This window comes from Lagenorhynchus albirostris, chromosome 15 (genome assembly GCF_949774975.1).
Source record: "Lagenorhynchus albirostris chromosome 15, mLagAlb1.1, whole genome shotgun sequence".
Lineage (NCBI taxonomy): Eukaryota > Metazoa > Chordata > Mammalia > Artiodactyla > Delphinidae > Lagenorhynchus > Lagenorhynchus albirostris.
The window spans coordinates 13,842,777-13,856,910 of NC_083109.1; the positions used below are offsets into that span (position 1 = coordinate 13,842,777).

The 14,134-nt window shown below is 45.4% G+C and overlaps 1 protein-coding gene across 2 annotated transcripts in view; it reads left to right on the forward strand.

The window, feature by feature from the left end:
- ZMYND8 (zinc finger MYND-type containing 8) overlaps nucleotides 1-14,134 on the forward strand; it is a 127,251-nt gene that overhangs the window by 56,463 nt on the left and 56,654 nt on the right. For both annotated transcript variants that reach the window (XM_060122121.1, XM_060122122.1), the window contains 4 exons: nucleotides 2,489-2,544; nucleotides 5,375-5,452; nucleotides 6,520-6,635; nucleotides 11,871-12,352. In XM_060122121.1, coding sequence (XP_059978104.1) covers nucleotides 2,489-2,544; nucleotides 5,375-5,452; nucleotides 6,520-6,635; nucleotides 11,871-12,352 — 732 coding nt within the window. The remainder of the gene's footprint in view (nucleotides 1-2,488; nucleotides 2,545-5,374; nucleotides 5,453-6,519; nucleotides 6,636-11,870; nucleotides 12,353-14,134) is intronic.

Here is a 14,134-nt window from a genome sequence, read left to right on the forward strand (position 1 = left end):
ATATTTTGGGGATTCATTCATGTTGTGTCTATCAGTGGTTTGTTTCTTTTTATCGCTGAGTGGTATCAATATATATATAGTTTTTATAAATTATTTTATTTATTTTTGGCTGCGCTATGTCTGTTGCTGCGCACGGGCTTTCTCTAGTTGTGGCGAGCGGGGGCTACTCTTCGTTGCAGTGCGCGGGCTTCTCATTGCGGCGGCTTCTCTGGTTGTGGAGCACGGACTCTAGGCGCGTGGCCTTCAGTAGTTGTGGCATGTGGGCTCAGTAGTTGTGGCTCGCGGTCTCTAGAGCGCAGGCTCAGTAGTTGTGGCGCACGGGCTTAGTTGCTCCGCGGCATGTGGGATCTTCCCGGACCAGGGCTCAAACCCGTGTCTCCTGCATTGGCAGGCGGATTCTTAACCACTGCGCCACCAGGGAAGTCCAGTAACAATATTGTATCAACATACAATTTATTCATCCATTCCCTTTGTTGATGTTGATGGATATTTGAATTGTTTTCAGTTTTTGGCTGTTGTGAATAACGCCACTGTGAACATTCTTATACAAGTCTTTGTATGGACACATGCTTTCATTTCTCTTGGATAAATACCCAAGACTGGTATTGCTAGATCATTGAGTAGGTTTAAATTTATAAGAAATTTTACCAAACTGTTTTGCAAATTGGTTGTATTATTTTACATTCCTTCTAGCGAGTATATGAGAATCTTTGTTGCTCCACATCATTGTCAACATTTGGTATTATCTGTTTTTAATTTTGCCTGTTCTTGAAGGCATGACATATTATGTCATGGTGGTTTTGCCTGTCTCTAATGACTGATGGTACTGAGTATCTTTTCATGTGCTTATCAGTCATTTGTATATCATTTGTTGGTGAAACATCTATTCAGATCTTTTGCTCATTTCAAAAATTGGGTTGGTTGTTTTTTATTATTGAGTTTTAGGAGTTCTTTATATTCTGGTTAAAGTTTTGTCAGTTGCATTTTTGTGGGTTAAGCCTTCTGGACAGAATGGAGGAGAGCTCCCATTAAAATCTCCTCAATGGGCACCTTTCCCATTGTCCTACCCTCTCCCACAATCCTCTCTGTCTACCTTCTGGCCAGGTAGATCTTTCAGGGTCCTGCCCTGTTCTCTTCTTCCTGTCCCCTGCTGGAACACTCTTCCCCTCTTTGCTTTGATGAGTTTTCCTTATCCTTCAGTCTCAGCCTCTCAGTCCTCTGAGGAGCCTTCCTTCATGACCTAGACCATACTATGTACTCTTGTTAAGGGCTCTCACAGTACCTGTACTTCCCCACGGCAGTATTTTATCACACTTTCTGGATGGTGCTTTTTTTCATTTGAGTTGCTCACCAGGATGTAAGCCCTTTAAGGGCAGATGCCAAACTTGTTTCCTGTATACCCTTGGGCCTAGCGTAGACTGTTGTTAGCTGATGTTTGAGCAAAGACATATGAATGGATGGCTATCTGCTTAAAGTACGTGTTTTGCATTATTAACTCAGTAGCAGGGTTGGGGTGCAGGGAGGAGAGAAAGAGAGGTACCCTAGACATTGAGAATTTGTGTAAAGGTTATAAACTCAAATATATAGAAAGGGCAGTAAGATCGTATAAACAAGTGAATGAGCTCAGGTAGCAGAAAAATAACATAAGCCAGGGTGACCACTGGCCATGGGGAGAGCGAGTGACTGCGGAGAACAGGGAACTCCTGCCTGGTCTGGAGGGGTATCTCTCCTGGACACTCCAGTGCTTTATTGGATACAGAGTTCTTAGCTCTTCTGAGTTTTCAAGGCAGGCCAGAAATCTAGGTATTTGTGTGTGTGCGTATGAAATCTTTTTGCCACCAAATTCACAATTTCTAAAAATTGTCATAAGGTTCTAAGAAAACACGGCTTTTTGGCCATCTTGTTCTCTGGTTTCGTGTAAAGGCTCAGGGTTAAGAGTTAGACCTGGGGCCATATCCTCAACTCGTTAGCTAAATGGTCTCATACAAGTGATGACTCCTGAGCCTTGGTTTACTCTTCGGTGAAATGAGAACATTCATGCCTGCTTCCTAATAAGGCTTTTTGAAGAGTTAACAAGAAAATGTATTTCAGAGCACCAGGAACAGTAGAGTTACTCAATTAAATGTCTTCTTTCTCCTGTACTATTCTTGGGTTGGCGTCTGGGACAATGGGCAGAAGAAGGCTCCTTTTCACTAATTGGAGCCTTGAGAATATAAAAGCATCTTTCAAATATTAATTCATGAGCTGTCGGAAACCAACACAAATTGTTATGTTTCAGAGAAGATGACATCTAAGCACCAAAGATTGGTTCATGGGAAAAGTCACCTAATCTGAACTGATGTTAGAAGCCAGAAATGTATGGTTTTTAACCTTTAAAAGGTTAATCCTGGAAGAAAGCAAGTTAAAATGTTGTAAGTGGAGGTATAATCCCAAGGCTGGGTATTTCTGTGTTTCCATTTGAATTAATCTTGTTTTCTTATTCCCTCAGGAAATCACAAATTGACGCAAATAGCGAAAGTAGTCATCAAAATCTGTGAGCATGAGGTATGTGTTTCCTGCTGTCCCCTTTTAAGTATACCTAGAATGAAGGCGTGGGGTGATTGAAGTTTCCATTTGCGGAATCTCCCAGTGGGTAGCTCTGGTAATTTTGGAATTTGTTGAGGTACAGATAGCGCCCCTCTCTTCAAGGAAAGTAAAAGCAACAGATATGCCATAATATGTTATAAATCAACACCCTCATCTTAGCTCTAAGAGAGATGGGAGTTTTCAGCCTTGAGTCGTGGTCCAGCACTGCACATCCTGAGTTTTCGGGGTCAAATAGAGTTTATGATTGCTTTGCCCCACAGTCTGTGGCATCCCCTCAGGTCCCTTTCAGTCTTCTTGCAGAAGGTATTTGGGTTCTGACATTATTTGCAGGAAAGGTCTTGAGTTTCTCTGAGAGTGGCCCAGGTGTCCTGGAAAAATACCCCCTAGTTTTGATGGTGTGCCCTGAGGCTCTAGTGGTTGCAGGACAGGCTGATGGCAGAAATGGTACAGGGGAGCCTTTCTTTGTTAGATCCCTGTTGTGAGCACAAAAAACTGAGATGTAATGGCCTTCAGCCTGTCTGCACTCTCATCTATCCATCCGTTCATTTGTAAAGAAAACGTTTGGATATCTTAGGATATCTTTGGATATCTTTGGATATCTTAGGATATGTCCATATCTATATATATATATTTGTATAGAGAGAGTTTTATAATGTACATTTTTCACTCTGAGTGTTTTCCTAGGTAATTAAACAGGGAGGAAGAATAGAATTTATCATGGCTGTTCTGATGATTTATTTCCTTAGTGTAATTGTTAGAAATGCAACTACTAGGTCTGAGGCTGTCAGCATGGCTTTGGGTAGATATCTCTTGATTGTTTTCTGGAAATGCTACAGCGCTACTTACACAATGAACTGGAATGAACAGATGTGGTTTTTCTGTGTCGTTGGCAACGTTGGAAGTTCCAGTTTGAAAACTGTTTATATATATGTTTTTGCCCCAGTGTGATCAGTAAAAAACAGTGGCATCTCACTGTGATTGTGATTGTGATTTTGATTTCTTTGATGCAAGTGGTGATGGACTGTTTTTTGATATGCTTGTTGGCGACTTGGAGTTGTCTCTGGGCGAGTTGTTCAGTTGTTTCCCCCCTGAGGATTCGTTTCCCTTGATGTAGGTGCTGAAGCCTAGACTTTTCATTGGTGGGTGGTCATAATGTAGAATTTATTGAACCCAGATGCTCTTTGTCTGGCAATTCTGAACCTACCTGTTGGCAGCACAGTGCTGCTTTGTGGGCTCCAATGCCAGGGCTGTCCTGGGCTTGATGTTGCCGCTTTGTTCTACCCAGTACCTTTGGAATAGCCCAGAAGGAGAGTGGGTAGAAGGAAGAAATATGGTCCACCATTCACTCATTCATTCATTTATTCATTGCCCTCAATCGGTCAGTCCATTATAATTAGTAATTACTTTAAAGTTATTAATTAATAATCATTAGTTGAGCACCTGCTATGTGTCTGGCACCTTGTCACTTGAAGTGCTTTACATTTATCTCATCTAATTTTTATAATAATTCTGTTTGGTAGGTACTGCTTTCACCCCCATTCTATGAGGTGAGGAAATGGACGCTCAGACAGCATAAGCAACTTTTCCTAAAGTTCTAGAGCTAGGATGTAGTGGAGTCTGAATTTAGATCCAAGAAGGGAGTTTCCAGGGCCTTTAGTTCTAAGTCATGACGGTTCTCTGGGGGGAATGCACTTTCTCAAGAGAGAGGACGGTCAGTTACAGAATTTTCAGTTATCCGTGGAAATAAAATAGAGTAACGTGGTATTAATTAATTGCTGTGCATGGTGTGATTAGAGATATATAGAATTGAGCATGGCAAGCAGAGGCCAGAGTCGAGGGAAGGGATTGGGGAGCTGAGACAGGTAGACTGAGGCCAGACCACGCATGGCCTTGAAGGAACTGACCAGGTGCTTATTTATTTATCTAAATTTATTTATTTATTTATTTTTGACTGCATTGGATCTTCGTTGCTGCGCGTGGGCTTTCTCTAGTTGTGGCGAGCGGGGGCTACTCTTCCTTGCGGCGCGTGGGCTTCTCATTGCTGTGGCTTCCCTTGTTGCGGAGCACGGGCTCTAGGTGCGTGGGCTTCAGTAGTTGTGGCACTCAGGCTCAGTAGCTGTGGCTTGTGGGCTCTAGAGCGCAGGCTCAGCAGTTGTGGTACACGGGCTTAGTTGCTCCATGGCATGTGGGATCCTCCTGGACCAGGGCTGGAACCCACGTCCCCTGCATTGGCAGGCGGATTCGCAACCACTGCGCCACCAGGGAAGCCCTGACCAGGTGTTTAGATTTCATTGTTAGTTTCTCAACCTTGGCACTACTGACATTTGAGGCCAGAGACATCTTTGTTGCAGGAGCTGTCCTTGTACCATCATAGACTCCAGTCTCAACTGTCCACCCCCAGTTGTGATGACCGATGACCGACAATATCTCCAGTTATGCCAAGTGTCCCTGGAAGGGTTAAACTGTCCCAGTAGAGAACCACTGGTCTAAGGAGAGGGACCAGATGGGACCTGTGTTTGTAGAAGGTGGCTCTGGCTGCTCTGTCTGTGTAGGGAATGGACCAAGCTTAGGAAGCTGGGAGACATGGTCCAGCGAGAGATGATGGCTGCTGGGGCTAGGTGGGCGAGTCGGGGCTGGTGAGAAATAGTTGGACTGATGTCCAGGGTGTTCCCCACTGTGGGACTTAGGTTAGCTAATCTTACCTGCCAATATCATCATGAATTTCTTGAGGGCCTGCAGATACAAGACCCCTGGGAATGACACATTCTAACACATTTTTGCTTTACAGATGAATGAAATCGAAGTTTGTCCAGAGTGTTATCTAGCTGCTTGCCAAAAACGAGATAACTGGTTTTGTGAGCCTTGTGTAAGTTGGATTTCCTTTCCTTTCTTTGTTTTCTGAACTCTATGCCTTGGGTGACCCAGGACAGCTTTCTGCAGGTGGCTTATTGGATGAAACTTTGGATAAAGTTTTAAAATAATTTTCTTACTGAAAATTAAGTTACGGCAGAATGGGAGTAATCCAGGTGGGATAAACCTCTTTGGCTGCAAGGTCATGTGCCAGAGGTCGTGTCACGATTTACTGGGTTTATTAGCCCTCGAAAAGAGCAGGATGCAGAGTGAAAAGCAGCTCATCAGAGAGGAGAGGCATGCCAAAGTCACGCAGGTGATGAGCCGGTCGTGTTAAATGAGTATGTTACTTACAAATCACGTTGGGTCTATTTTAAGAGGTTTGGAAATCCCTCCCAGGGTTAACTCCATGGTCTCTCCAAACCGTGGTTCTTGAGGCTGGGATTGGGGTGGGGAGAGAAAGTCACCCCAGTTGTCCCCATGAATCTGTATTTTCCAAACTGCTGTTCTGCAGGGAAGTGTGTCGTTGGGGTGAGCTGGGAGGATGGGGGTGCGGGGGGAGGGTATTGGGCCGCAAGGTTGGGCAAGTAGAGTTGAGAATCCAAACATAGTTTGTCTTTTCCTGCATTTCGAGATGGACATCTGCATCGTTAAGGCCCTGAGTAGCTCTCGGTAAAGAATAAAGTTAGCTAATGCCGTCCCTTATTATATGCTGGATGTAAGGTGCCTTTAACCCTCCAGCTTAACAGAGGGTGTAGGTATAACTGTCCCTGTGTTGCCCAGAAAGGTACAGTCTCTTGTTCGCTCCCACCCGGGCAAGAGCGGCACAGCCAGAGTTGAAGCCTCGTTTTGGTCAGTGCTCGCTGCTTTTTGGTTTCCCCGTTTAACCCCATTCCCAGCCTTGCCCGGGGAATGGCCGCACATGTGGTGACTGCCACCTGGGGAGACCCTGCTGGAAGTTGTTTCCTTTCACTCTGTGGCCTGTATCAACTCTGCCTTAGCTTCCCCTCACCCACTGAGCTCTATGTGTGCATCTTGCTGTCGAATACATACAAACTCTGGCTTTTGTTTTTCTTTTCCTAGAGCAATCCACATCCTTTGGTTTGGGCAAAACTGAAGGGGTTTCCATTCTGGCCTGCGAAAGCTCTGAGGGATAAAGATGGGCAGGTTGATGCCCGTTTCTTTGGACAACACGACAGGTGGGAGTTAAACACAGGCTTCAAACGCGTAGCTGTGACTGAACCTTTGATCCTGTCAGTGAATACAAGAAGGGGCGGTGGGTACGGCTATTATTTTATTGTCTCGATACCAGCCAGTGATGTTGCACTTTAAAAATCCTGTCCTGGGCTGTGTTAATGAGCCTGATCGCACAGGCTTCAGTGTTCTCAGGTGTGTTGGAAAAGAATCTTGCTTTCGTGGTTTTGTGGACGCAGCCGGCATCGGCATAGGTTCCACGGTTATTTTAAGTGCTGCTGTTCTTTTCTGGGTTTTTCCGCAGTAAATGAAATCACCGCACAAATTGCTTTTCAAAATAATGCTTTCAGGGATCAGAAGCATTTCCCCAGATTGCCGGTAAAATGAATCTCCCATCGTTGTGCTGGGTAGTCCCTTTTCTGTGGAGCTAAAATGGGAAATTACAAGGGCTTGCTGTTTTGACAGGTGTGAACCCTCCCTGCCAGCCTTCCTGCCCTCCCCTCTCCCTCTCTCAGCGACCTGAATTATTCCAGCTAATAGCACTTCTCTGTGGAGTGCAGCCCCCTGCGTGCTTCAGAACAACAGGTAGACAGAGATGAGCGGCGGGTAATTTCTTGGTTCTCTTTTAGCAAGAGTTACATTGTGAGTAAATGAGGCAAAAACCCTCCTGAAACCCTACCAAGCAGTCTGAGAAAGCACGCGTGCGCACGTGTGTGTGTAGCGGAGAATGTTTAACAGACATAGTTTGAAAATTATACCCACTCACAGAATGTACAGAAAATACACTTCCTCATTTTAAACAACACCAGAATTTGAAATATTGCTCTTTGTTAAATTTTGCTTGTCATCTTGCCAAAAAAAAAAAAAAGAATATCAAAGTAATCTGAAATCATTTACCAGGAACCCCGGCAATCCATTGATAGGAGACAAAATGGAAATCAGCTGAGATGGTTCTAGGTTTGATAGGAAGTATTATACTTTGATTTTGACTATTTTGGGGGAAGTTTTTCTAAAATTCCTTTATTCATTCATTCAAAGAAACATGTCTTTGGTGCCTGCCGTGTGCCACGCTGAGTACTAGATGCTGGGATACAGGAGCGAGCAGGCAGACACTGCCCGTCGGAAGTGGGGAAGGCAGATGACATACAAGTGGGGAATAGACAGTATGATCTCAGGTCAGGAGGTAGTGGTGGGACCGGGTGAAGATCTGGGTAGAGGGACCAGAGAGAGCAGGGACTCAGGTAGGGAAAGGGCAGGCCCAGGCTGAGTGAATTGCTCAGGGAAATCCATGAACACAGTGTGGTTTGAACAGGATAAGGGAGGAGAGGGTGGGTAAGAGGTGGGATCAGAGGGCTGGGCTGGGCCTGGGTCACCAGGGTGGCTTTGGTCAGAAGTCTGGCTTTTATTTGAAGAGCAAGAGATATAGCAGGTTGTACATCTTCCTGCCTCTTCATTAGAGCATGGCAAGTATTAATGAACCATCCTGATGATTTGGGATTATTCTATAGTGTAACTCAGTGTGGATAATACTTAGGATATCCATGGCGGGGGGCAAGCATTGCTGTCCCCCAAGCACCAAATATTCCCAGAGCCTTAAGAGTCGTGGATTCTCCAGCTGTGCCCACTCTGCATGGACCTCTTAATCCTGCCTGCCTGACAGCCATTGAAGGTGGCTTAGGGGCCATGAGCTTCACCGGCCCTGTTTCCAGAGGCTGTTTCCCTTGAACTTGCAGGTGTAGGTTGGTTCTGGGTGGGAGCTGTCCTGGAAGCCGGTCACCCTACATTTGTAAAATAGACAGCTGCCCAAGTCTGATGCCCCACGAGATTTCCTTAACCCTCCCTCCGTGGTGTCTCCTGTCCCCTTGGAGGGGACCTGTCGAACTGTCGGGCTCATTTTGGGTGCAGGGTGCACATTGGGGGAGTCGTTAAGGATATCCCGGTGGTGGAGGGACTGTAGGTAGGAGTTGTAGGGAGATTTCAGTTGGCCTTGGGCAGGGAGTCCCTGACAGCTGTAGTGGAAGCCACTTCTAAAAGGATGGACGTCCCTTCCTTCCCAGGATGTTTTTAAAGCAGAATGGGGCAGGCTTGTCGACAGCCTGCTCTGGGTCTGACCCAGAAACAGGACACGGACTCAGGGGAGGCTGCAAGGGTTGTGATGTGCTCTCCCTTCTCGGGGAGCTCGCTTCGAGGTTGCAAAGCCAAAACATAAGCCTGGACCAGGGGTGAGCAAAATAAGGCGGGGCAGCAGAATAAGAAATAGCACAGACCACTGCATGTTCATTGTCATGTTTTTTTTGACCGCTCTGTGTGGCTTATGGGATCTTAGTTCCCCAGCCGGGGATTGAACCTGGGCCCTTGGCAGTGAAAGCCGGGAGTCCTAACTCGTGGATCGCCAGCGAATTCCCCCATTGTCAAGTTAATAAATGTTAGAGAGAGAGAGCCCTTGGAGGCTTTTGCGCAAATCAAGGCATGTTCTGAAGAGTCTCATCATGGGCTTTTTGTCCTTTAAAAGATTTTGCCTTTTTTTTTTTCAGTTTTATTTCACAGACACTATTATATACAAATGTAGAAAATATTTTATCAAATGCCTGCAGAGCTTAAAAAAATAGCTTTTTTTGGGGGGGGCTTCCCTGGTGGCGCAGTGGTTGAGAGTCCGCCTGCCGATGCAGGGGACACGGGTTCGTGTCCCAGTCCGGGAGGATCCCATATGCCGCGGAGCGGCTGGGCCCGTGAGCCATGGCCACTGAGCCTGCGCGTCCGGAGCCTGTGCTCCGCACGGGAGAGGCCACAACAGTGAGAGGCCCGTGTACCGCCAAAAAAAAAAAAAAAAAAAAACAACTTTTTTTTTTTAACTGTGTTAAAATGCTGAGTTTATTTCACATGTATATTTTTGTCTCCTCACCATCTCCATTTGTCTGACCACTACTACTACTATGTTCTATCATAACATTCCATACATACTTAAAACCAAGCAAAGGGTGGAGTTCCATCTTTAAAAACTAAACAGGCATTTTGGACAACACATTCTTGGCAATGGAACCTGGACAACATTTATTGGACACGGTAGGGAAAGTTCTCACTCTGTGTTGTAAAAAGGACAGCCAGATATCAACTGTTACAGAAATGAACTAAGACAGAAGAGTTTAACAAACGGTTTAAACTATTTTCTTAAAGAGACTTCCTCCACTACCAGAGATCTTGAATAGCCTCCTGGTCAGTCATCGGAAACAGTTATTCACATAATTGACGAATTTGGCTTCCACTTTGGGAACGGAACCACCTTTTTCTATACTTGCTTGCATTTTTGCTTTAATGTCTTCTACAGAGCTAGGTCCTTTTCGGTGTCTTAGGAGTTTTTTTTTTCCTGTTTTTTGAAGGATTCTTGACCTTTTGATTTTGGTGTTGATGGTTTGAGGCTTTTTCATTCTGGTTTGATTTTTGTGCACTTTTGGCTGGAGTATCCGTACAGGTTTCTTTACTGGAGCTTTTTCTTCAGCTTCCTCATCATCAAAGTCGTCACCATCATCATTTTCATCATCATCATCGTCATCTTCATCAGCAGCAAGTTTTACTTTTTTCTGTGGAACCTTGCTACCACTTCCAGGGGCAGTTTTAAAAGAGAAAAGAAAGTGCTTTATGTCTGAGTGCAGGAGAATGAGATTTGGGGGATAATTCTCTTTTCAGAGGTGTAGTCTAGGATGCAGACTGTTTTCTTACTCGCTACCAACCCAGAGCCAAAGGGGATTTATTACTGTTTTAATGGATTAAAATGACTAAGCTATTGAGCCTTTGAATGTCCTAGCTGAGTTTCGTGTTCACGTGTGGTCCTTGTGACAGAACGTGCCTGTTGAGTGGATCGTTAACTAACCACTCAAACCAAGTCATTTGAAAAAAAAGGAATACGTATTTAAGAATCTTGGAAAATCCACTAGGCTAATTTGGTTTGCATTAAGGAAAAAAAAACAATTCTGGAAACAACCTAAATGACCATCGAGAGAGATCAATGGATAGAGAAAATGTGGTCTGTACGTACAGTGGAATAATGTTCAGCCTTAAGAAGTATGTGGCATCATGGCTGAACCTGGAGGACTTCAGGCTAAGTGGGGTAATACGCCAGTCCCAGAAACACAGATACCACGTGACTCCATTTGTACGAGCTATCTAAAATAGTCAAATTCATACAATCAAAGAGTGGAACGGTGGTTGTCAGGGGCTGGGGGCAGGGAGAAATGGGGAGTACTAATCAACAGGTGTAAAGTTTCAGTTAAACAAAATGAATAAGCTCTAGAGAGCTGCTGTACCAACATATACCTATAATCAGCTGTGGAAAAAAAGTGTTGCCTGCCCTCTCAGTAAACAAAGGATGTTGCAGCCATCAAGCCAGTGAAAGCGCCCTGGATGGTGAGCCCTGAGGGAACTCAGGCTGAAGACAAACAGGTAGCCCGCTGCCCCGCCCTCAGCCAATGTAGCCACCCTAAGCGGTGCACCCTGAGGACACTCGGGATGGGAAAGCACAGGATCCTGTCCTTGACAGCTAAAGTGCATATCAAAGGAATGATGTCAGTGAGCCCTGATGCTTATATCTTCCCACACATGGAAAAAAATGCTAAATTCTTTAACTTGAGATGCTTGGTGTTCTTTAATTAACGATAATCTTTGAAGTTCCCACTACCTGGTCTTTGTTGCAAAATCTCCTGTATATACCGGCTCCTCCCTGACCTCTTGGGAGCAGTCCCTCAGCGTGATCTGAGAGGCTGCGTCCAGGCTTAAGTCCTTTTTTTTTTTTTAAAAAAAAAAAATATTATCTTTGGCTGCATTGGGTCTTTGTTGCTGCATGCAGGCTTTCTCTAGTTGCGGTGAGCAGGGGCTGCTCTTCGTTGCGGTGTGTAGGCTTCCCATTGCAGTGGCTTCTCTGTTGTGGAACACGGGCTCTAGGTGCGCAGGCTTCAGTAGTTATGGCTCCCGGGCTCTAGAGCACAGACTCAATAGTTGCGGCGCTTAACCACTGCGCCACCAGGGAAGTCCGAGTCCTCAGTTTTGTCCGCCAAATAAATAATTCTCAACTTTTAGGTTGTGCTTTGTTTTTCAGTTGATATGGCAGTTATGTGTGATTCACTTAAACGTTTCTTCAGAGGGTAGAACTCATGTTAAGTGTTCTTGCACAATAAATTGTAAAAAACTTAAGAGTCTTGGAAATGACCACAGTTGACTTAAACTCCCTTTCTCTTTTGCACTCCCAGGGCCTGGGTTCCAATAAATAATTGCTACCTCATGTCTAAAGAGATTCCTTTTTCTGTGAAAAAGACCAAAAGCATCTTCAACAGTGCAATGCAAGAGATGGAGGTTTACGTGGAGAACATCCGCCGGAAGTTTGGGGTCTTTAATTACTCTCCATTCAGGACGCCCTACACGCCCAACAGCCAGTACCAAATGCTGCTCGACCCCTCCAACCCCAGCGCTGGTGCTGCCAAGACAGACAAGCAGGAGAAGGTCAAGCTCAACTTTGACATGACGGCGTCGCCCAAGATCCTGATGAGCAAGCCGATGCTGAGCGGGGGCACAGGCCGCAGGATCTCCTTGTCGGACATGCCACGCTCCCCCATGAGCACCAACTCCTCCGTGCACACAGGCTCCGACGTGGAGCAGGATGCCGAGAAGAAGGCCACGTCCAGCCACTTCAGCGCGAGTGAGGAGTCCATAGACTTCCTGGACAAGAGCACAGGTCAGCCCCAGGTGGGAGAGGGTACAGGGGCCCCCTGGGACACAGGGGCGCTCCCATCGGGGCCACACCTGTCTGGCCCTACCTGGTGAGCATCACAGAGTCAAAGAGAGCTGCGTGGCGTTTCATCCCAGTGGAGCAAGTTTTAATTTTTAACTGAGTAACCCATTGGGATGCTTGCTGTTAGGGACCCAAAAAATGAGAAAAGTGTTCCCCAAAGGCCAGCTGGAGGTCGTTCCTAGAAGTGGGCAGAGGTGGCCAGAAATCCTTCAGAGTTCTGTTCAGATGCCTCTGAGATGAATCACAACTTCCTACAACAGTTTTTTTCTTTCTCAAGAATTTTATTTTAATTGAAACATTTTTCTATCAAAACCAGATATTCACATTACTTAAGGCTCAAATATTAGAGGAACATGTAAGGGAAACAAGCATATTCTCTCCCCAGAGCAGTCCCACTTCTTAAAGGTCCACCCGTTTAACGGTTGTGTTGCACTTTGGAGCCTTGCTGCTGTAGCAGCGGTGACGAATGAAGATGCTGGTCTCAGATTAGATCCCAGCTCTGCTACTCACTAGCCCTGTGGCTTTAGACAAGGTACCTAATCCCTCCGTGGCTTGGTTTCCTTACCGGTAACACGACCATAATGATAGGACCTACCTCAGGTTCTTGTGAGGATAAATGAACCACCATACATAAAGGGTTTAGGACAGTGCCTGAAACAGTAAGTGCTACAAAAATGTTGGCTACTCTGTTATTTCTTCTGGTAGTTGCTCATCCCATGCCTGTGTGGATTCAGAGAGGTGTTACAAATGAGGGATGCTGGCTGAGTGTAACAAAAGCAAGGGTGACTTAAATTGAATTCTTTCTGTCCAGACAGTTTGGTTGCATATTAAAACCTTTAAGAACTCTGTTTCCACAAGGAAACGGGTGTACTCTCATTTTTCTTGAAACACGGCCTTTACTCTTTGTTCTTTCTTGTTGTATCTTAGAGAAGCATGGGTAGAAAGTTGCTCCACACTGAACTTGGTAACGAAGGCAGCTAGCCCTGAGGCTCTGGGTTGGGGAGACTTTTGATGAACCCCGGGACACACGCCCTATTCTCAAGGGTTTCAGCCCATGGAATGTCCACAGGAATGTGGACTTAACTGTTTTCACATCTTAACATTCTTCCAGAGAAATGGGAAATCTGCATTTTAATATAGAATCTCCAGTTATGAAATGTCAGCTCAAAATGTCATTAAGATATTTTCCAGAATGAATAAAGCACATCTACAAGTTGGACCAGTATTAGACCTCTGGCCAGAGCATTACCCTTGGATAGCCTTTCAGAAACCACCCTCCCCCTTCTTTCCTTCACGTAAGAACTCTTTAAGGAGCAGGTGTCCGGAATTCCCTGGTGGTCCAGTGGTTAGGACTCCATGCTCTCACTGCTGAGGGCCTGGGTTTGATCCCTGGTCGGGGAACTAAGATCCCACTAGCCGCATGGTGCGGCCAAAAAAAAGAAAAGAAAAGAAAAGGCGCAGGCATCAGTTAAGAGACCACCAATGTCCCCGGAAGATAAAATGATGGGGACTTAGTGTTAAACTCAAAGAATTCCACTCATTTCGGTTCGTGTTGTTGCTTCTTTCTGGTTTGCTTATTTCAAGTACTGCTTGTAGCTGCTCTCCAGATGACTATAGGTGGAGTAGAGAGTTAATTACCAACAGCTTTTGATTCTTCAGAATAAAGGCTGCAGTCTTTCTCCAGGTCTGATCCAGCCATGTGGTCGAGGGACTCACAGTTGAGTT